The 23680-nt window shown below is 42.6% G+C and overlaps 1 protein-coding gene across 5 annotated transcripts in view; it reads right to left on the bottom strand.

The window, feature by feature from the left end:
• Positions 1 to 6916: 6916 nt before the first annotated feature.
• The window catches only part of MTCL1 (microtubule crosslinking factor 1), a 49325-nt gene continuing 32561 nt past the window's right edge, over positions 6917 to 23680 (bottom strand). For all 5 annotated transcript variants that reach the window (XM_042835242.1, XM_042835234.1, XM_042835250.1 and 2 more), the window contains 4 exons: positions 20098 to 20403; positions 17379 to 17410; positions 14641 to 16201; positions 6917 to 8137 (listed from right to left, as the gene is read on the bottom strand). In XM_042835242.1, the coding sequence (XP_042691176.1) occupies positions 7928 to 8137; positions 14641 to 16201; positions 17379 to 17410; positions 20098 to 20403 (2109 nt within the window). In that variant the 3' untranslated portion in view covers positions 6917 to 7927. The remainder of the gene's footprint in view (positions 8138 to 14640; positions 16202 to 17378; positions 17411 to 20097; positions 20404 to 23680) is intronic.

Here is a 23680-nt window from a genome sequence, read left to right as displayed (position 1 = left end):
AGAAGTCCAGCTGGTCTTCTTCAGCACTGGTCTGAAGCACACCTCCTCTGCCCTGTTTTGGAGAAGGATATGCCATAGACCATGCAAAGACTCTGCTTTTACTCCTGTATGTATGCATACACAGAACATTCCTGTAAGGAGGTGTAAAAAGATAAAATGGACTTTCTGTTTTAAAGACAGACAGACAGGTAGATAAATAGATAGATACAAAGATAGATGGGTGGATAGATAGATGGATAGGTCGGCAGACATATATATATTTATCTGTCTTTTTTAGAACCTTGCTTTCGAAATATACGTTTAATTGTGTTCTCTTCTGTGGCTGAATCGGCTGTTTATACATGGCTGCTCTTTAACTTATGTACTTTAAGAAAGATTGAAGTCCCAGTGTGTTGCCTGATGTGTTTTATTTCTGAGCAGTAGCTGTGGAGGTCCTGCCTCCAGGCGGCTGGCAACGAATTTTCTGCATGTAATGCATTATTTTCTGTTTAAACTATCATTTCTAGGCTGTAATTACTGTCTGCACTGCAATATGTACCAAGGCTAATCAGTTCATCTGTCAGTGCTGTCTGCTGCCCTGACAAGAGACTCAAATCATTGCAGGGCCGACCTGATAGATGTCAAGGTTAAAAATGTCTCATTGCTTTTTCAAATTGGCCGTTCTTTGCTTTAAGCCTGACACAGGCTTCAGAGAAATGCATGTGAATTTTTAATCTAGATTTTACTGTGTGACCTGACTCCCACAGAAAGAAGTATTTCCAAATATCTAATGCTTTCTGGTATGTAGGTCACAGTCCATTTAGTTAACTTGTTAAGTAGCTCAACTGATAATTTAATTTTGGGGCAGGTTTAATTTTTTCAAATTGCATTCAGGTCAGAAGTGGCCTCAGGTGACAGCGGGCTCATTCCTTACCCATCCCGCTTCACTGGGGAGCCGCCTCCACCTAACCTGAAGAACCAGCATGGAGGGATCCTCTGCATGGCTTTGGGGTGGTTTCTGGGTAACTTGCCCAGCTGGGAGGAACCAGATGGTTTGGGCCATCTACACAAACCAGTCCTGCCACTGAGAGCCAGCCGTGGCAGATCAGGGCCTTACAGGAGAGGGTCCACAGCGGGTGGAGGTTTTCCAGTTCTTCAGGAAGGATTAAATTGACTCATAGGGCTGCTAATCACTTATCCCTGAGCTCTTCCGACAGAGAGCTCAGGCAGATTCTGCTAAGCAGGGAAACACTGCTGCTAAATAATTTAGCTCTGTGCTGGGAAGATACACTATTTGCTGGGTAAAAGGGAGATGGTAATACCGATGTAGGACCATTATCATAGAATTGGTTGGAAGGTACCCTTAAAGGCCATCTGGTTCAAGTCCCCTGCAATGAACAGAATGCCTACAGCAGATTAGGTTGCACATGAACAAGTTATACCATCATGCTGCAGCTTCTGAAAATGATTCTGCTTGTTGGTGTGAAAAGGCTGTGTAACTCAGGAATGGCGTCCCACTCCCACCCTCCAGAGGAAATCATCTCCAGGACCATCGCCATGCCAGGATGTCACCCTTGGCAGGACAAGCTCTGACTGTGCAAACTCAAGGCTGTTTACCAAGTCCAGTAGGGAATGGCTCTGTCAGTGTTGGGTTTCCTGCCAGCCAAAGGGGCTGATTCTGACAGATGCTGTCAGTACTGTTGCAGTCAAGGCCCATGTCTCATGAGTCTCACGTACTGCAGCACAGCTCATGGTTTGCTTCCACTGAGCCACAGTCGCAGGCTTGATCTCAGGGAAACCACCATGATGCTTGTTACTCCCTAAACACAGCCTGGGTGCTGGTTCCCACATGTTAGTTCTGCTGTTCTTCAATTCTTATTGCTCCTTTTCTCTTAGCTACTGCATTGCTCTATTACTTTATAGAAAATGCCTTTAATAAGTTTTTTTTGCCAATATAACTGCACATCCATTCCTATTTGTAAAACATTTAAGAAACCTGTAGAACATGATGTATTGCATGTTATGTGCAAGTTGTGAAGTTCTGATGTTGTCAGAAGCATCACAGACTGAGGGAAACGCAGACATTTGGGAAGGCAGGGCTTTGGTTTTGCCTAAGATGTGATTTCTATGACAAAACACAATGACATTGTACTAAGAAAAGACCCTCTCAGAAGTCTTTGGTTTTGTCATGGAAATAGTTGTGACAAAATCATGGCCTTCATTGTTCTTCCTCTCATTCATATATGCAAAGTGGATTTTTTCCTGTCCTATCATTGCAGTCTGTGGAAAATCTAGCAAAGAACAATACAATGCATGTCTTCTCTAAGAGAATATCAGGAATCAAGTCCATGTTTTAAACACTAACAGTCTGGAACCATAGTCAGAATAATAAACAATAGAATAATAGAATCACAGACTGCTTTGGGTTGGAAGGAACCTCAAAGCCCACCCAGTCCCACCCCGTGCCATGGGCACGGCTGCCCTCCAAGCAGCTCAGCTGCCCAGGGCCCCATCCAACCTGGCCTTGAGTGCCTCCAAGGATGGGGCACCACAGCTTACATGGGCAGCTGTGCCAGCGCCTCACACCCCGCTGAGTAGAGAATTTCCTCCTAACATCTAACCTAGATCTCCCCTCTTTTAGCTTGAAGTCATTCCCCCTTGTCCCACCACTCTCAGACCATGTAAACATGTTGGTTCCCTCCTGCTTATAAACTCCCTGCGGGTCAGGTACTGGAAGGACACTTGTGATAAAAATTCCCCATGCGTCTAAGTTACCTAAGCCACTTACATGAGAAAGAAATCAGTGAGACTTATATTCTTAATTGCCTAAGCACTTAGCATTGCATTTCTTGGGAGATAAAATGGTGGCTCTTCTCCTATGTATCACCAGTTCCAACTTTTTCAGCATCCAAAAACGGTCCCTACTTGCAGAGCATGATATCTTGGGTCCAGTGTGGTTCCAACCAAAACCACAAGAAGGCCAAGCCAGTTGAGCAGTGCCTTTGGGATGAGCTTGTCCACTTGCAAGCAGCTCTGTGTGCTGCAGCCTGTCCCAGAGGGATTACAGCAGGGAGAGAAGCAGCTGCAGAGTGAGGAATGTACTCGCGTCCATGACAATTTCTGTGTAAACCTCATCTAAAGTTTTACTGTAGGGATTAAAAAATCCCATTATAGTACATTAAAAAAAAATTAGGATTTAGCAAGACAAAACAAAATGTACTGGTCCTGGCATTTATCAAAATTCACATTGCACAGCCTAGCTGCGCTCTTCCCCTAGTGTGGTGTCTGCTTATATTGCTCGGCCAGACTTACTGCCAGCAAGAGACGTGTAAAACTCAATATCCAAACAACTTTTTTTCCTTCAACATATCCATCTATTTGCAGTTTTTTTTCCCCTCTCAGATCTCAGTCCACCACCTGCAGACCAGCCTTGGGATATGGCGGGCCTGTGCCCAGATGAGAACCAGGGGCGTTTGTGCCACCCACTCCGTGACCTCCTGCAGCTCCAGCCCACATCTGGTGGTTGCCAGACCAGGGATGTCTGAGGGGCTTCTTGAGTCTGTGCAACCCCAGCCCTTCCTCTGCCTCAGGGAGCAATGCCTTCCATTGTGCCAGCTTCAAGTGGAGAGGTCCTGCTGGATTTGTGCCATCCCTCACCCAAAAAATCTTGCCCTGATCCCTGAGTGTTCTCAGGATTTCTGTTGCCAATTTTTCAGGTGATGCTGATATTGGTTGGCGCCTCCAGAAGGTGTTTGTGCACCAGAAAAGAATGAGTAATGAAAGGCAAGGTCCTATCTCTGCTCTGCTAAGGAAAAATAAAAGGTCATTCTGAGCAACAGATGTTGATTTTTTTAATTCAAAGACACCAATAGCAGGACAGTAATCTCCCTCACCCAGACCTGAGGGCAGTGTGTCTCATCCTCCTGCAAGATGGATTAGAAGATGATAAACAGGGAAGAGAAGCAGACTTTGCTCAAAGCCATTAAGCCTCTCCAGAAAGCAGGCTGGGGTATGTGGAGACTGAAAAGACATTAGCTGTCATTTCATATGAAAATTATATGTACTCAGCTGCTTAATAGTACTCTGTGAGGTTGCAGTGATTTACTTCAAAGGAAGTCAAAGCAGGTGAACAGGGATCAAACAGGAGATGTGGTACCTCCAAAGGGAACAAGAGGCAGCTTGGGGGCTCCAGATATTCAGGAGAGTAAGGGGGGAAGATTCACACCTGGTACACATGGGGGTTCCTCTGCAAAGACGGAAGTGCTGCTGGGATGGGTAGTGCGTACCTGCTCCTACCAGGCTGAGGGAGCTGGGCATGTTCAGCTTGGAGAAGAGAAGGCTTTGGGGAGACATCACTGTGGCCTTCCAGTTCTTGAAGGAAGCTAACAAACAGAAGGGGGTTCAACATTTTACACAGTTTGAGTATGATAAGACAAGGAGGAAAGGTTTTAAAACAAAAGAGGAGAAATTTAAATTAGGCACTAAGAAGAAATTCTTTACTCAGAGGATGGTGAGGCGCTGGCACAGCTGCCCGGTGAAGCTTTGGTGCCCCATCCCTGGAGGCATTCAAGGCCAGGTTGGATGGGGCCCTGGGCAGCTGAGCTGCTGGGGGGCAGCTGTGCCCATGGCATGGGGTGGGACTGGGTGGGCTTTGAGGCCCTTTCCAATACAAAACATTCTATAATTCTATGATTTCTATCTCTGTCAGCCTTGTCAGGAGAATCTATAGCAGAGGCATCTGCATCCCCTTAAACTAATTTGTGTGGCAATTTTCAAGGCTTCTACTGCCCTGATTATTCATGAGGCAATAATTCAGCTACCATACAGACATGGAGTGAGCCACAGACCTTCTGAAAAGGCTTTCTATTTTGTCTTAGAATCGTTTAAAATAACCTCAGAAGGACTATAGACCCATTATTTATGTTATGATTTATGTTAGTAATTACAGAATGTGATGGAGTAATGGGAGAGGAAAAAAATCCCCCCACCTCAGCAGCAGCAGTATGGGAAGATAAAAGCCCTGGTGTTTCCAAAGAGCCAGTTGAAACATGAGACATTTTTTATGTCACTGAAGTTGCTAATTAGACTAGAAAGGAACCTATGTTTAATTAATGTGATTCTTTTTAAGGTCACACACAGAATTTCTATGTGTGCTTAACCTCCTCCTTCCTGCTCTGCTATGCAACCGCTGCTGTCCCATAAGCAGTTTACCTGACAAACCACAGGTAGCTGCTTATCCCCATATCCCTTCCTGTTTCAGACTGACAAGTAGCTAGTTCTCCAGGCTGGCACATCCTTGATTTGAAAGGCAAATGTCATTTCCTGGTCTTAAAGCTACTCATCAGCCACCTGAATCATTAAAAAAATTTACAGCTGTCACAAGAAGCAGAGCAGCATTTCTGCCCACTGGTGTCTAGCATTGCTTGTTGATTTGCAACTTCCAACTTGCTTCATGTAGGAAAAACAGCTTTAAAGGGAGCAGTGAATCCTCCCCCTCTGCCTTCAAAGCTACTGCTGGTAATTAAGATTTTGGAAATAAACAAGGGTCTTTCATTTGTGGTTTAAGCCTTCTTTAATAACCACTGCGACTCTACTTTGACCTTCTGAGCAGCTCTTGTGCATGCTCCTGCCCTAACTGAAATTTTGGCAGCAAGTCATGAAAGTGCTGTAGCCACAAGATTTTCAAGCACTGGAAAAATAAGTGAGGTGGACTCTGTGTATGATTTTAAGGATTCAGACTTCTTGGGAGGCCAATGAACAATGTTAACAGCAAGGGTTTGCAATATCTGTGAAGATAATTTGCACACAGTAGAAGCACTGCTACCCATGAGCAGCACTGGACACAGCTTCATTTGGTGGGGGCACCAGACAATAGGACTTTTCAGTCACTATGGGTCCCAGTAAGCAGCAATTTCATAATGACAACCCTGAGGTGGCCATTTCAATTTTGACTTAATGGCCACAGACCTAACTTGTGGCAGAAATAAGACCTTGAGCAGGTGGAGCTTGGGAGCTGACCCAAGAGTTGGGGTTTGCTCCCATTCAACAGCTGAATTAAAGTTCCTAGAAAGCCAGCAGCAGGACAGGATGAGAGGGACTTAACGCTCAGCAGAGCTAATGAGGAAGGCTTCTAGGGATCCCAGATGGTGCTTTTAAGTAAACGAGCATCAGAAAGCCTTGGCAAGGGAAATCAAGCGGGAATGAGCCACTTCAGCCCTGAGATAACTAGTCAGAGCAGACCTGAGGCTCCCAGAGAAAGTGCGTGGCCAAACAGATGGTGCCAGGCAGAACTGACAGGAAGGTTCCCCCTCTTAGGAGGGCACTTAGCTCTCAGTGCTAGCCACCTGTTTTATTCAAGCCCAATATGGACATGACACAAATTTGCACTAAGATTTGACAGAGGTTTTTGATACCTCATTAAGGTGGCTGTTTCTCATTCACATGAATGACAGAAAGCAACAAGCAATATCACCTCAAAAGGGATTGAGGAGATAAGTCCTGCTATCTCAGTGAGCGAGCTATCGTGCAGAGTTCAGTGAGGAAATGTGGAGACCTTCCCATGGCCCAATCCAGTACTCGCATGAATCTCTGGAGCACAGGATATTTGGCTTTGCCATGGCTTATTTCCTGTCATAGAACCATTAAGGTTGGAACAGCCCTCAGTGCCATATCCACACAGTTCTTGAACACCTCCAGGAACCCCACCACTTCCCTGAGCAGTCTGTGCCATTCTTTCTGAGAAGAATTTTTTCCTGATATCCAGCCTGAACCTCATCTGGTGCAACTTGAAGCCATTACCTGTCATCCTGACTGGAACAGGATAAAGACACATTTTCTTCCCCTGTGAATAAAGGCAGAGTTTGGGAGCTGCTTCTCCTAAGTAAAATGAACTTGGGAAGTACCATCAGAAATAATCACCATGAAGCACTCAACCAACTTGTAAATACTGAGGGTTTTATTTCCACTTCACATGGTCTCCGACAGACTCCTAAACAAGGCCAGTTACAAGTTGGTATGCCCAGAGTTCTCAGTGGTTTTCCCAAAATGAAAGAAGTTCTCAGTAAACACTGTACATAGCCAGTTGAACTGCTAACAATAATTTAAAAACTCCTTTTGTATAGTCAATGCAAGAATATCAACAATAAAAGTACAGTACAGGTAAATTCACGACAATATTACAGTGGAACAGATGGACTCACGTTTATGTGATGGCAGAAGTACAGTAGCAGTATGTACATGCACTAAAGTGCGAGGACCCAGAGGCATGCAAGTCAAGTATCGTAGGTGTATTTTACAGCTAACGCCATACGACTTTCTGAGGCATTCTTTTTTTACACTTCTTCTTGTGTATACCTGTATTCTCCTCCATTTCAGCTAATGCAATTCTAGTGAACTAGCTTAATGGCTTTCTTCACTACTTAAAAGGTATTGCTTCAGACAGTTGAAGCACCTTTAAGAAACTTACATTTAAAAACTGATAACACTGACATTAAAATAGAATAAAATTAACTTAAGACTCTAGTTTCACATGACGAAAACAAAAACAAACACAACCCAAAAAACCCAAACTGAAACTGAAAAAATAACAGTGCAAATATAACCGAAAGGCAGTCATTATTTGGAGAGAGCGTGAGCATGTATTCAAATTCCCTTAAAACTTAATTTACATTTTATTTTAAATCTTACTTTATATCATTTTTACTTTTTTTTTTTTTTTTTTTTTGTTAATATACTGTATGTAGAAAAGATGGAGACAAAAATAGTTTTCTCAGCTATGAAAAAAAATTAAGTTATTACAGGCACATTAACTGTTTCATTCTAGAAACACCTCGGTTTCACGGGTCGGACATTCAGCAGCTGCTTTTGAGAACATTCTTCGACCTCCACTACGGGACTCCTCCGTCAGGCCCCCTGCAGAGGCCAGCCCTGGCGCGGTGCCTGCAGCCGCTCACGCCGACTGGTCTCCCTGGCTCACAGCCTCCGCTGGCGGCTCCTTGCCTCCACTTTCCTTTGAGGAAGTCAGGTCTCCGGTTGACTGTGACTGTGAGGCAGTAGGGGAATGTGAAGCCCATCGGGATGGTGGGCGCCGGTTCGCTGGTCTCTCTGGCCGGGAGAAGCAGGGTTCAAGGGATGGGGCTAGTGCAGAACAAGGCAGTTCCTTGGCAGCCAAAAGAGCAAAACAGTGGTTAGTGACCAGCATTAGAAGCCACCTGGATGTGTAAATAATTAAAAAATAAGTAGAATTCAAGCTAAAGCTAAGCATCTGTCATGACTCAGGACAAAAACAAGCGGTGAACATCTTTCTGTGTATGGGCTCCGATATTTGTGTACATGTCTGTGATTTATGGATCAGATAAGGAGAGAATGAAAGAAAGAGGTCTGGGATGAACTGAAGTAGCTGACAAGCTTCCATTTACTAATTCTTTTTGAGCTAGAAAAATACATTTGCATGATAATATCACGATAATGCATTATACTCATTGCATTGCTCCAAGTGTAGGCCAGGTCTGGCATTTGGAAGTAAGGTGAAAATCAACTACTGATTCCTGCCTGCCTCAGATTTCAGACTCACATGCAGGAAAGACCTCTTAGTAGAAGAATAACGATTGTAGGGCCAGCTGTGACCACCCTCAGCTGGATTAAGGATGAGGCTTACCTCTAGATTTCAACTTCTGGAACATCACTCCTCACTGCCAGCTGGTTTTGCTTGAATTACAGGAATCAGTGTTACTGTACATTAAAGATGACATTTACAGAAATGGAGGAGAACTGAAGTTATATTTCTCCACCAGTTTTCCACCGTTCAGACTACCTGTCCTACTAGAAATCATATGCACTTGTCATTTTTAACCCTGGCACTAGGTTGATAGTTGCTTCTTGTATTTACGGACTCTGCTAACTGCACAGCCAAGTTTCTTGCCTGACTCTCTGTTCTCACTGCATCAAGGTGACTGACTGTAGGAGCAAGCTTGGCTTGTAAAGTAAAAATTCTGAATTTCTCTGCATACTTCTGCATTTATCAAAACAAGTCAGAGGAGTCTAAACAAGTCAATCTATAGATCTGCATACATTGAAGAGAGTGAAATAAATATCAGTCTATACAACAGAATACAAGCTGGTGGTAAATGAAGAGAGATCAAGAGTGACACAATGCAAAAGACAAGCTCTGGCACAGTAAGCCAAAGGGAAGCCAAGGGAGGAGTAAAACAACACAGTTGGAAGCAGCAGACTCAGTGCAGAGTTTCAAACAGAGAAGATAATGGAGAATATTGGGTTAGGTAACATGATGTGATGGGCAGTGAACAAACACGGTGATATGCCATCGAACGTCTCGGTTGGGTTGGGATGTTACATGACAGAGACCGATTTCAAAGACATGGAGCAGTAGTACTGGAAATGGAGCCGGTGCAGGTGTGTGCAGTCTGTGGAGCGTGCCTCAGAGGATTGGGCCAGGGAAGCCCTGTGAAGGGCCAGAGCTCAGTGTCTTTGAGCAATACGCGACCAGCTCAGCTGCAGCCCATTCCCAGGCAGAGCCGTGCCTGTCAGCCCTCAGTGCTGGGCAGCAGGAGCACCGGGTGGGTGCTTGGCCATGGCTTCAGGCCTACACATGCACCATCACTGCACATCCTCTCCCCCCACCCCTGTGCTGCAAGTGCAGACGTGGCCCTCGCTGAAACATAAACCAGTGCTAAGGAGAAATCTGACTCCATGTCCTTACTTCACCCTATCCCATCACTCCTGGGGTCTGAGAGCTGCCACTCATTTTTGGAATCTTTGTGCATAGCTGTACCTACCAGCCATGCAACATGATGAATCCAGGCTGTGTAATTTGTGGGCTTTGCTTTTGACTCCCTCTAACAAGAAGCTTAAAATGGCATCTTCATAGTGCTGCTTGCTTCTGGCTGCTTTATCCTGGTTTCACAGCAGTAAATGAGAGTCAGCAGTGTATAACAATATTTATTTCCACTGCTGCCACCCAGTTGGTCACCCAGTAAGAGTCTTTGTGTACGGAACGGTTTGGGTTGGAAGGGACCTTAGGGACCACCCAGTCCCAACCCCCTGCATGGGCAGGGGCACCTCCCACTAGATCAGGCTGCACAAAGCCCCAGCCAACCTGGCATTGGCCAGGTTGGAGCATACCCACAGATGTAGGCCAGCTTGTTCAGAATGGCAGGTTTAGGCTCATCCTATCTCATTGGTGCCAGGCACTTGCCCAGCGTAACACCATGCTACACTGCCATCTTGCAGAGGAGGGAGCGGCAGCCCAATGCTGTAGGTATCATGTTGGATGCCAAGCAGAACCCAAGGGCAAATGCTAACTTTCTCAGAGTGTATTAAGGAAATCAAGCCATCTAAAGGAAACTGCCAGGAGTGGTTTTTGAGATCCCAAGTGTCCTCCCTTAACATGTGCAGCTGCAAAAGCTAGTCATGTTTAAAAAATCTGACATCCTAGGGGTGATTTACTTTGATGGTTACTTGAGGAGTGGGTGGAGAAGCAGCACCTCTTTTAGCCTGGAAAGAAGGTTTCAGTTTTAGTTTCTAGCTATTTCCTAGGTCAGGCTGCCAGCCACTGTGGCTATGCCTACATGAATAAATACATAAAATAGGCAATTTTCTGGCTCTGAGGCTGAGTGAATGGTCCAGCCAGCCAGCTGGCAATGGCCAAAACTGGAAGCAGCTTAACGATGAAATGTGACTGTCAGCCACAGGCTGGTGCTTGAGACCCCCTCCCCAGCCCTCTCCACCTGCTGCTACAGATACAGCCTAAGGGAACACAGCAGCCAGAAGCCCCACAAAGAAGTGTAAAGTGATAAAAAAAAATGTTAAAAATCTGAATATCCCCCCAACATTTTTGGATACTGTAAACTGGTCTTCAGAAGGAAAGAAAAAAAAAAAAAACAAAAAACCCAACCACACAAATTCTGACCCGTGTCACTTCTCCATGACCATGCACATTCCCTGCTCATGCTACCACAGGAGGTATCAGTTTGGGTTTCTATTCTGAGCACCCCCAGACCATTCTGTACAAAGGACTACACGAAGATGTCAGGTGAGCACCACTGTGGCTGGAGTCATTTATTTCCTTTCAATACCACACTTGTTCAAAGTGACCACTTTCAGAAAGCTGTGGAAACAAGGTAGAAAGGACTTACAGCAGTGAGGCAGGCAGGGTTAGAGTCCCCAGGGGGCAGTTAATAAGACAGTTTGGTTCTGGACAGAACAGACAGAAAAGAAAAAGAAAGCAAGTAGGTTGGAAAGAACTGTTTTAATCAATATATTTTTTTTCTTAAAGAGAGGGTTTCGTGCCAGCAAAGAAGTCTCCAGATGTTACCACCCATTCAGATCATGTTACCCCTGTACCAGAGAGAAACTAATAATAAAAGTAAAAGATAAGCCACCAGCAGAAAAAGATTCAGAAAGGAAGGAAGCGAACACACCAATCCTTTACAATCTTGGCACAGTCTAGAAGGAAAACAATCCAAACATTTCTACTCAGCAGAGAAAGACATCCATTATCCTTTGCCAACCTTGATTAAGGCTATAGGAAAAATGATGTTACCATGAAATATGAATAAAGCTGTGTCTTTTTTTCTTTTGTCTGATTTTGAGAGAGAATTTCTGCTTAGAAAATCTTTAAAAAGCATAAAACCCACTTATATTTATGTTGCTCAAAGCCTCTGAAGGTTTCATGACAACTCTTTGCCTCAGACTTCTTTCCTGTTCCTATTTAACAGCGACTCTGGGTGAGAGACTCAAACAGAGCAAAAGCTCTTTAATCCTGGCATCACCTCCCCTTCTCTGCAACATTCCCCCTCCAATGCTGAGCCGTTCAGTAGCAAGTGTGCGGCCACTGCTCCGCCCTCTACGTGGATCCTTGGGGACGGTCCTTCCGCAGCGCTGTCTTCAGAAATGGGTCTGAGCCATTCTGTCCCTCTGACTGGGACAGGTGTGTCACCTCTGTCATTTATGCCCTCGGTAGTCAGAGGAGAAGAACACTCATGCTGCTTCTATGTTGTTAGTTAGGGAAAATTATTCTGCATTTTTTAATGGTAATATTTGTAAATCCCATGATATGCAAGTAAGATGGTGGTTTGATGAATTAGCATGGTAAGAGACTTCTAGGCTAGGCTTGATATGAATTTATTTGTAAGCAGCTCTGGGCAAGTCATAAAATACACTTATTATTGTTATGTATGCATATACACTCACACGCATACATACATACGTATGTGAATGTATAAATATACATATGAACTAGACTTCACATTGCAGCAGTAATATAAAAGTTAATTGCGTAACTAAAGCACCCCGAAGCTCAAATTAAGAAAAAAATCAACAAGAGGTGCTCCATGTAAGTTTAAAAGTCATCAGTATACCATGCTATGACTGCATGAAAAAGAAGAAAAAAAGAAGGTGCCCTGTGGTGAGGTCACTTGTCTTGGCCAGAAGCAAACAGGTGATGGAGAAGCTGTGCAGGGATCTTAGGAGGGTGGCAAGGGCAGCACTGACATTGGGTCTGCCCCAAGCACAGCCTGCCTCCTCCTCGATCATCATGTGCTATGTGCAATTTTTTGTAAAGTATGATTTATGTGGCCAGGATAATACAGAAGTAACCCAAGGTATGTCCAAAGTCTAAAGGCAATCGTGGTATTGTTTGCAGCAGTGAACCCACACTTCATTAAGAACATATTGTAAAGCACCAACTCACATAGGAAAAGATAAGCCTATCTTGGTGTGACTGCCCACCACCTTCCTTTTCAATGCACCTGTGCATCCAGACAGCAGTCATAACAACTGGGTAAGAGTTGCAACGAAGAGCAAAGCTTAGCTCTGAGGCTTGGAACTCAAAAAATGAGGCGGAAGATATTGAGAATTCACAAACAAGGGCAAATTTTTGCCAGGCTGATGGTCAATGAGATTTTACTAAACAGCATTGACGTAAATCTCTCCATGCATCAAACTCAGGTACTGACGCTGGTTGTATTTTGCCAGCAGCAATTTGTGGTGGTGTGGGATGGCATCCATTTATTTGTATTTGAGATCTGCTGAGACATTTAAAAGATGCAGGAGGAAATCAAGAGTTTTCAGCGATGCCTGGAAGGCAAAGCTGAGTTGAATCTGTAAGAGTAAAGCATGTACTTTCTAATAAGGAATTGTATGTTCTCAGTATTTCAAACAAAAAACAAAATATGTACATAGTGAGAAAGAGTGAAATAAATTAGGCTTTAGTTCATTCTGAGGTTTGTGCACAAAGCTTACTTTCGTTCATCATTACTTAAAATGTGCACGTTTTTTTTTAAATGTACAAAATTCCTTATTGACATCTGTTTAGACAAAGAGAATATATGCTCAGCTTTGGATGCTCTGCTAGGCAAAAAAGAATGTGTTCCCTCAACGGCACTTACAAATGATCTGTTGATCATGTCCATTACAAGGAAGTTGCTTGTACAAGCCAAATGCAGAACAAAAGCCTCAGCACTCAAGTTTCCACATATTCTCCATCTCAAATGTTGATACTGGAAATGGGGTCTGTACCTTCCCTTGAGGCTACCTGAGGCAGGAGTGATAGGGAGCAGATCCAGCAAGGTCCAGTCAGCATTCTGGGACACCACCAGGGTCAAAAAGGAGCTGTCCCAAAAAAACACTGGGATGCTAAAGGGATGGCATGGAGCTGAGAGGATGAATTCTCCTGCATGTGTTCTGGTGAACACACTGACCAGCAGGACACGTGCCATTCTGATGCTGTACTACCAGCAAGAGCTGGGCCTAACTCAGCTTCTGCAGTGCTTCTCAGGGCAAAACTCTCTCACACACAAGGTTTGCCAGAAACAGACTTAAACTTGGTAACTGAAAGAGCTTTGTCCATCATTACACCCTCTGTTTTGGTTGATTGCTTTAGCACATTACTGGAAATGATGATCTGACTCCAGTACTTGGGCATACCTGCTGAGACAGACGATGGCTGTTGCACTTGTGACAGCACAACAAAATATCAATTAAAAAAAGTTCCTAAGCACTAAGTAGGTTTGTACTTAGACTAGTTGATTATCTTTCTTTTTTCTTTTCCTTTTTCTTTTTTTAATATGACGAGGCAGCAACAGTCAATACCAAATGCTATTTAATCACATTCATTCATGCCATTTAATCACGTTCACAGACCAGAGCCAAACTTACTCAGATATATCCAGAAAAGGTATGCTGAAGGACCTGAAGTTTTGGTTCAGGGTACTGAAGTAACTATTTTTCATGCAAACTTGCTATCACCCAATGTTCTGTAGGAAAAAGAGCCTACCTTTCCATCCAGCATAAAAAAGAAATTTTCTCAGACCTAGAGACCCTAGAACATCTGTAATGCATGGTGTGTTTTGTAACAGAAACCCCTTATCCCAGTCATTCAGGGGAGAACCATCTTTATCCTGTAAAGGATAAAGCTCTACTGATATTTTCAAGCCTGATAAGCTGTCAGGATAGACAGTCAATGCTTTAACAAGTTCTTCAGAGACTAATCCAATAGTTTCAGGATTGGGATTTGTTGGTGGTATCATGCAGGACTAAGATATTCACTGTAAACAATTGGCAGGACTGTAAGACACTTCATAATGCATTTGATCAAAGGAGAGTGCATTTAGCTATAGGAGGAAAAACAAACAAATTCATTACCTCTATGGACCCTGGATCTACTTTGACAATTTCTCCTGTGCTGTTGTCATTGCTAAGATTTGGTGGGCTGTGTGAAGGTAGCCTTCTCTCTTCTTTTAAGGCATGCTCCAAAAGTTTCTTATTCAAGATCCTGGCAGCATTTTCTGTAAGTGTATACCCTGGAGGAGCAGATAAGTCCTGCCTGATACTTGTCACCTCAGTCCCATCTTCCTTTTGTGTCTCTGTACCCAAACGGAGAGGACTGGGTGATCTGCCACGGGCATTAGTACAAGGTTCCTGCAACGGGCCCAGCTCTGGTCTGGGTTCTGCTGACCTGGATCGGCTGCTAGACCTGGGACATTTTTGGAAGGTCTCATGAAAGATGGGGCTATGGTCAATGATGTTGAACAAACTGGAGAGGCCATCATTGATGGTGGTATGGACAGGACTCTCCCTTGTAGTAGTTGATCGAGCCCAAGCAGACTCGCTGAATCCTTTCTGAGGTGTGCCAGGCAAAGTCCTGTTATTTGGCTGGTCTGATTTGGGTAGAATTTTTCTTTGCAGCTTTGGAGAGCCATATTTGGGGGAGCAACATGTGCGTTCAAACTTAGCCTGGACCTTTTCAATGACGGGGGTCACTTGCCTGCTTCTCAGGCTTCTGGATGGTGAAGAGACAGGCGTGGACCCCCCCTTTGGTGTCAGACACTTGTGTGGACTGCTGGTGATATTGCGCAGGGTTTCTGTCTGCAAGCCAACACTGATGGTCTGGGTGGTCTGCGTCCCTGTAGTTCTCATGCCATTGGTTTGACACGCGGTGTCCTTAAACTGAGGCTCTCCCGAATTAGAGTTAGAGCGTATCGCATTTCGGACAGAGAAAGCAACCTCCTTCATATCATCGCTCATGTTTTTGGACATCTCCAAGCTGTGCAAGGGTGAGGCAAAGCCCACAGTAGTGCAAATAGGACGTTCAATGGGATGAAGACCATTCTCCAGAAAATCCTTATGGTGTTTGGTCAGGTCACAAGACCATCTTCCAAACATGTCGGAGGAAGGACCTTTTGTGTCAGCAACGTTCCCCATAGCTTTGGTCATAGAAAACAGGAAATCTGGCTCCACTTGGTTTTTCCCTTCACTGCCAGTTATCACTGAGTTATCAAACCTACGGACCACTGGTGGGCTGTGGAAGATCCGAACTCCCATTTTTTCAGTTACACCATGACTCCTTGTGGGCTGCTTCTGGCAGTGCTCAGGGCTGGTCATGGTGTTTGTTGTCATTGTGACGCTGGTGGTGAGGTACCACGATGAGGCCTGGAAGGGATCTGGAGTAGGATCATTCCCAGCTTTCCCAGATTCTGTCCTTTCTGTCCACCCTTCTGCAGGCTTCTCGGTGCCCCCCCCATGATTCCTGGTGCTACTGTAATCCCAGTTTTTGTTGAACTCCTCAATGTATTTCAGATCATCAGGAGACAAAGGAGGGGTTATGTCATCTTTGCTGCTGGATAAAGGCAAGTTTTTTTCTGGTAGAAATGGAGAAATATCCATTAAGCGTTGGAATTCTGACATGGAAGAAACGGACATTGCCCTGCAGAGAGGAACACAAGAGTACCACTCATAGCCTTGAAAATTCTCACAGAGCTATTTTCAAGAGAAAACTGACTGAGAAATTTCAACTTTTACTATCTGCTTCTATACAAAACCACTTTAGTTTTTTTTTTTTTTTTTTTTTTAAATAGCTGTGAAATTAAAGCATTCCTGATAGGTTATTAAAAGTACTGAACAGCTTATTAATGCTTCTTAATTTACTGCCTTCTCATGGATTACTGCTTGGCAAATGTCTGAAATATGAAGCAGTACGGTGCGTTTCGGAAATACATTACCTACAGAAAACTAGTCTTTATGACAATATGAGGCAGACTTTTCAAAGCAAATACAGAGCATTTCTGACTTGCTGTGAAATCAGCAAGTCCACCCCCACTCCTGAGACTGCTCAGGATGCAGGACACACAGCTGAGATGCAGTTACATTTAACAGGCATGCTGTATTTTGAGAGAAGGGAATTTCTACATGATAACAGTGGATTTTTGGCTTTCCCACACGTCATCAGTTCCTACAAATCACAGACTGAGTTGCCCTACTGCTTCGCTATAAGGAAAAATCAAACAACAAAACAATCTTTCTCAATGGGACTTCTTAAAAAACATAAACGAGTACAGTTATGAGAGTCAATTCAATGATGTCTCTAAATTTGGATAAGGTCTCTTTGGATGAGTGCACTTCTGAAGTAAATCTCCTACTCAGATGCTCTAGTTTGCATGTGGGGATAAAAATGATCTGGAAGATATTCTCCAGAAGCACAGGAAGACACTCTAGGGCCGGATGGGCATTCAGCCCATGAGATCAGACCAGAACTAGTTCAAAGCAAAACATCCTGGACATGCAGGAGTATGTCGGGTCCTTTTCACCAATGGTTTTCCTCTATGTCTACAGGTCTGTACTACCTGCTAACAAAGCAGCAGCATTGTGAACTTTCAGACAGTTTGATCTTTGTGCACCACAGCTGAATGTGGCCCAAGTTAATCGGAGCAGAACAGAAGCATATTGAGACAAATTAATCCCTGGCTAAATCCATTAATCTGGATTGCTGGCTGATTAGGAGGTAGCACAGCTATGCCTGGAGCCTGTGCTTTAGGCACAAGAGTGCCAAAACTCTGGTTATCTGACTGTGTGCTGTTTTTTTTTTTTCTGCAAGTTTTATTCACCTTTGAAGATTTCCTTTGTGTGTTTCTTCCTCCTGAAGAAAAACAAAAACAAACAGTGTAAGTCATTTCTGAACCTATTTGTGACATTAACTTGTGGATGTTCTGTCATTCACTTCTAGGTGGTTCCACCAGGTATGTCTGGCTTTAAAAAGCAGCTTTCTCTCAGATGGGGAATCTTAAATTGCCTCTGAGAATACTCTTCTCTTTGCACATAGGCAGCAAAATGGTCAATCCCATTAGGATGACAGCCTGCACACAGAAAGCCTGTATGCTACATCTAGAACAGCCTTGAACCTGTACCTATGGAAAAAAAGCTTTTGTAGCTTCCTTCCATTTGCAATTTCCCTGCTTGGCACTGAAATAGAAGTAAGCTGCAAATGGCTTTTTTTTCCACATGTACAATGTATTGTTTTGGACTACTTATTTGTAAGTGAATGTGTTCATGGAATGAATCTGCTTCATGTCAGAGGCCTTGATGTGCTGAAATAAGAGATAAAATGTGATCCTTTGACATAAGATTTCAATATATGTTATTTAGGAACCATCAAATGGCACCATATGAAACCCATTAAGATAGCTATATTAAATGCATGGGAAGACTATTACTTGCTTCATAAGGGGAATACCTACAGTTTGCTAGTGGCATTAAGATGTTCTTATGGCAATTACTTCTCTGTGACAATTAGTTGTTGCTTTTTTTTTTTTTTTTTTTTTTTTTTTTAAATAGATACTTCTGAAGCAACTTTTTGCAGTCATTTTTTTAATTGTTTACATTTCTAACATAACAGGAAATACAAAATATGATCAGGAATAAAAAAGAGTATTAGTGCTTATTATTTTTATACACACTCATGAATTCAAGTACACTGCCAACACAGAAGTGTATTTTTCATTATAATTATCCAAACTGAGCACTGTTTCACTCAGCAAATACCCTTTCGGTATTTACCCAGAGTCAGAGAAAAAAATTGGAAAAAAAGAGAAAAAAATTGTTTTACTCTGGTGTAAGTCTGGAATAAATTTGCTGGCTTCAGTGCAGCTATTACAGAGTGAATTTGATCTAAATGAATGGAGAATCAGGCTGAAGGCTGGATTGACTTTGCTACAATTTGTACCACAAAGAAACACAGTGGCAAGGAACACTGGGCAGCCTGCAATTGCCTCTGTGCATCCTTAGTAAAGCTACTCATTAAACTCCAATCAGCTTTGCTTGAACAAACCCACTGAGGCAAAATCACTTTGCACAGGTTTCACCAAAGTATGCTTTGAAAGGAAGAAGCTATGCAAATATCACCAAGGACCTAATTTTGCTGCCAACACTTTTGTCAATAGTGGTAACATCTGAAAATGGAAATCATCTGAAGGGGTTTCTGCTCTTAACTACCAGGCTGAATTGAAAGTAAAGAAAATGGCAATCAGAATGAAACACAAAATGGCAACGGTATCAACATTTTACACAGAGCACTTGAATGTATATGAAATAATCAGCTGAGAGATAATAAATACAGAATCCACATTGCTCCCCAAAATTTTATGCTACGGGAGGGAGGAAAATCTAATTGGAATGCATTATGCAGTGCCAGCTACCCAAAATGTAAGAACTACAGCCACACTTCTTGCTGTTCTTAATCTTTTTTTTTTTTTTTTTTTTTTTTTTTTTCTCTCAGAGAACCTGATGTCCCAATCCTTTAGCTAAGGAACAATGCTATACATCTCAAATAAATGCTTTGGTCAAGTTTTTGCAGATTTACATGGTCTAGTCAAGACACACTAGTGAAACTTTGACAGTCTTGGAGGAAGTCTAATATCTCACCTGCTGACAGACTTTTTTCCAAAGTGGTCAACTTTTCAAGCCTCAGTAGAGGCTTGTAGATGTATTTTTTATTGGAAAGCTTCTGCTTCCTGTTAGCTCTAAATGTGTCCAACTCAAGCTCTGATGTGCTCAGAGCACAGGCTGAATATCTAACAAAACTATGAAGACCTGAATCCAGTGAGACTAAGAATGCTGTGGAGTAGATTTTAGCAGGACACAGACTACATTCGTTTAGATGTTGTCCTAAGGGGCACAGTTTAGTGAGGAAATACTGGTGGTAGGTGGACGGCTGGACTGGATGATCTTGGAGGTCTTTTCCAGATGATTTGATGATTCTATGATTCTCTGATACATTCCCTATGGTCCAACAGCATCTCTTAGCATGGTGTTTTGGATTTCTGCAGCTTTATGGTGCAATCTGAGGTCAGATACTTTACTGATGGTGAATACTTCTATTTTTACAACATCTCATCTCACTTCTTCCCACTAACCTATTTAGGAGGCAGCCACAATGGAGGAGCCTGAAGTAGCTCTCTGTAGCTTCAAGTTTTACTAGCAATGTATACCCATGCTTCTTCCTATTTATACATGTATTTACAAGTGGATGAGATGATTCAAGACCTTCTGGGCCAACATGTTGCATCTAATTTGTTATTGTACATAACATGAATGGCCACCAGATGATGTAATCTTTGGGGCTTTCGGATCGGCTACCCGTTTCTCACATTATATACACAGCTCTGATCGGCTCCTAACAAGGAATAAACCTCATTCGTTACAAATTCCCTACTGAGTAACTGCAAGCAGTGACTGAGACACAGCGTTTCATTTTTGAGAGCAGGAGTGTGGTACTAATTCTGACACAAGACAACAGGCAGGCTTGACAAAAGTTAGAAGTGCGCGTACTTCTGTTAATCCGGTCACAAATTTCTCTCGCTCCAGCTGCCGGGAACGATGTTCCTCCGACTCGTCGGGGGAATCAAGAGACAGTGACTCCAGGAAGAGGTTCTCTGTGGCGCTGCACCGATCACTTTCCTTCAGCTTGGACAGTGACCGGTCATCAAACTGAATGGCATCTGAGTCAGAGTAGGATCTTGACCCCATCGGACGGGGCATGTGAAGGTTCCCCTGGGTTGTAAATGGACGAAGGTTACTCTCCTTCTGGTCACATAGAAAGCCCCCTCCTCTTCGTGGGCTCACTTCTTTCTGAAGCTGGGAACAAAGCAGATTGGAAGGAACAGCAATTATTCATGCAACGTATGGCACTCTGCATTTCTTATCCTTCCCCAGGAGCAAGGCAATGCAGAGAGCTGGAGGGCTGGCTGAGATCACTGCATGGCTCCAGGCATGCTGGCTTTGCTCCCTCGGTCTTTTTCCAATGGGACTTAAGACTTGGATGCTATTACTCACAAGTGATTAAATACATATTTACTTTTGATTATTTACACGCATCTTGCTTTACCTATATACATGTATATATATATACACACTGCATAAATGCACACAAAATCATGCATCTACCTGTAATCCAATTTTTAAAGGATCAACTCAACATTGTTATTTAAAAGCAATCCTGATATGAGATCATACCGCAGAACAAGTAGAACCCAAATAAGAGTGAGTGACTTTGAATGTCATGAAAACAAAAACAAATTCTCCTCTCATAAGCAATATAAGACTTGCACTTTCATGTACACCACTCATCTTGTTTACAGAGGTGGAAAATTTCTCTTTACAAAAGGCAAAAGCTTTGTTTTAGAGACGGTTTACTCCTAATGTGCAACTAGAAAGTTGACTATTTCTAAGAATAACAAATTTTTAAAGGGATGAATTAGGCACGTAAAACATTTTTAAGAAGACACATACATATAGAAGGACCATTGAAGTTATTCACTCTACAATTTGCCAAAACTGGATGAAGAGAGGACCAATCACTATTGACATTGAACTAGCATCAATGTTAGAATTAGGTTATACGATCAACTTTTGCTCTAATTGTAAATACAATTTACAGTGGGCGAGGTGAATGATACATTCAGACGCAGTGAATAACAGCAGGAATCTGATACATAATTCCCATGATTTGCTAGAGCAATCTGCTAAGGTTACTGAGAATAACCTGCAAAAGCAACTCATTTCCTAGGTTCCTGGGGACTGAAGATCTACAAAACAGTCTTCTAATGTTGTATTCATATAGAAAAATAAACCAGCACCACACTGCCTAATGTAGATCAAATGCAGATTTTAGTCTAGGTCCCAAATTGCAGAACTCACACAAAAACGTAAGTGTATCTTCAGTGTTTTGTTTATTATTCACAAAATCTGAAAGTGTTTTATTAAAAGGAGCTAACTTAAGATGTCCTATAAAGGTAGGGTCTGGAGGGTGTATCTCAAGAGATCCTGGAGTAAAGCACTATCCTTGTCGTTTTAAATATTTATTGGTGAGAACTGTGCAGAATTAGGTTTAGGAGCACAGTGGAGGGAGATTCACTAAGGGAAAACAAATGACAGTGAACTTGAAAATATAAAAATAAACCTCTGAGCTCAGAAAGAAGTAGGTCATAATGGTTTTTTATATGCAAGTGGTATTCCTGTAACCATCCAGGGTAAAGTGTTTGATATATTTTATACATTGATGTGAGCTTCCCTCTCACATCATACTTGCATTATTCATCAGCTATGTTAAAGCAGGCAGGCATAAAGCATTAGTAGGAAATTTGGCACACATGCTTCAGTTATCTCTTAGACTCTGTTCAAATATACACACTGGTGTAGTCTCCTCATCCTCCAAGTATCGCCATACATGGAATACACACAGAAAAACACTGAGAAGGACTTCAGAGAAATACTAATTGCTCCCACGCAAAGCAGGGCACGACTGCAATCTGAGAGGATATTCAGCAAAAGCCTGCAAATATTTGGAAGCTTCCTGTCACACAAGGAAATGTTTGGTTATAAGCAAAGATGGGATTATGAAGTTTTGCAGGCAGATAGCCAAGATCTCAAGTGCTATTTCTGGTCATCTCATCCTCTGAAACTAGCTTCACATAATATTTTTTATTTTTCTTATCTATTGCTAAGATTGTGTACCACTCTTGCACGGTACATATATAGTGGGACTTTAGAAGATTCAGAATAGTAAAAGAAGAAATCAGCTCCAGGGTTTTTTGCATCTATTTTGCAGACTCTCTCAAGATGACACTGAGATGTTATGTCAGGTTTGAAGAAAATTAAAGGCTAGGTACCATTAGCAGGGATTTCTCTTCTCCCTTCAATGTGTCTCATTCCCAGGGAATAGACTAGGCAGTCTTGAACAAGGCTAACTCCCTCAGGCTACAGAGGAGACACTGAAGAGATAATATTAAAAAATACACTTCACAGAGACAGCAAGATAAACATCCAAAGAGGTACGAGTGACTCTAAGCAAAAGTGTATACCCATGCCCTTAGTATACTGGGAAATTTTTCAACAATCACTTAGTTCTCATTTTGCATGAAGCATCCACAGAAATTCAACAGTTAGAAATCAGCCTAGTTAAACAGGGAGATCTCAGCCAGTGAAATACGGGAACAAGATGACTGATGAAGAGCTCAGCTACACCCCTCCTTAGCTCATGCACATCGGTTATTTCATCTTAAGAGACATACTAAAGTTCTGCATCATAAGGCATTGCAAGGGCTAGTTCATAAAGCAACATGAAGTATTCTCAAAAACTCTCTCGGATGAACAGCATATCACTTATTGATATTTTGAAGAAACAAAAATAATCTTTCTTGGTTTGTAAAGCTTTCATATTGGTCACCACCTACTCAGATCTGTAAAATACCTGTAGAATACAACATTCACTTAAATGCTTCTCTGAGGATTTAACAGCCATCACTTACAATGAATTTTAGTTTTGTACTCGTAATATTTATAGCCTGATGGCTTTTCTCTTCTTGTTGCAACCCAAGGGTGAGACCATGAGACATAGACAAAGAACCCTTTTCAGAAACCAGTCATGAAGTTACACCACACTTTCATCAGCTTAACACGAGAAGGTACTTGTAGTTCATTCAGACAGCACTGCTCCCTAGAGAGCATGCACAAATGTGATGCAGTTCCATTTTTGATGTCCTAAAGACAGGAAGCATTCAGTTAACTGAGCACCCACAATTTCAGTTGTTTTTCTTACTCTTGCTGGAATGCATGACTCAGAGAAGAACGTAGTTCAGTCAAAAGTGGCGTATTATTTCTCCATCATTAAACTTGATTTTCCATTTTTAATTTTTTTTGTTTGTTTGTTTTGGTGTGGCTTCCAGCCAGATAATAAATCCATTAAGCATAATTTAGATCAACAGTTTCAAATCAAGCTCTAATACTACGCAGATGAAAGTGCAGACAGGCGTGAAAAACAAGGGCATAGGTGTGTAATTATCAGATCTGCAAATGATAACAGAGGTGTGCACAAAATTCATGTGACCAAGGTCAGAAATGTCTTCTGAATACT

The sequence above is a fragment of the Centrocercus urophasianus genome, unplaced genomic scaffold, assembly GCF_019232065.1.
Source record: "Centrocercus urophasianus isolate 14NV4802_14NV808 unplaced genomic scaffold, USGS_Curo_1.0 seq_11, whole genome shotgun sequence".
In the NCBI taxonomy this organism is placed as follows: Eukaryota; Metazoa; Chordata; class Aves; order Galliformes; family Phasianidae; genus Centrocercus; species Centrocercus urophasianus.
Note: the sequence above shows the minus strand (reverse complement) of the source record. Positions and strands in the feature narration are given on the sequence as shown.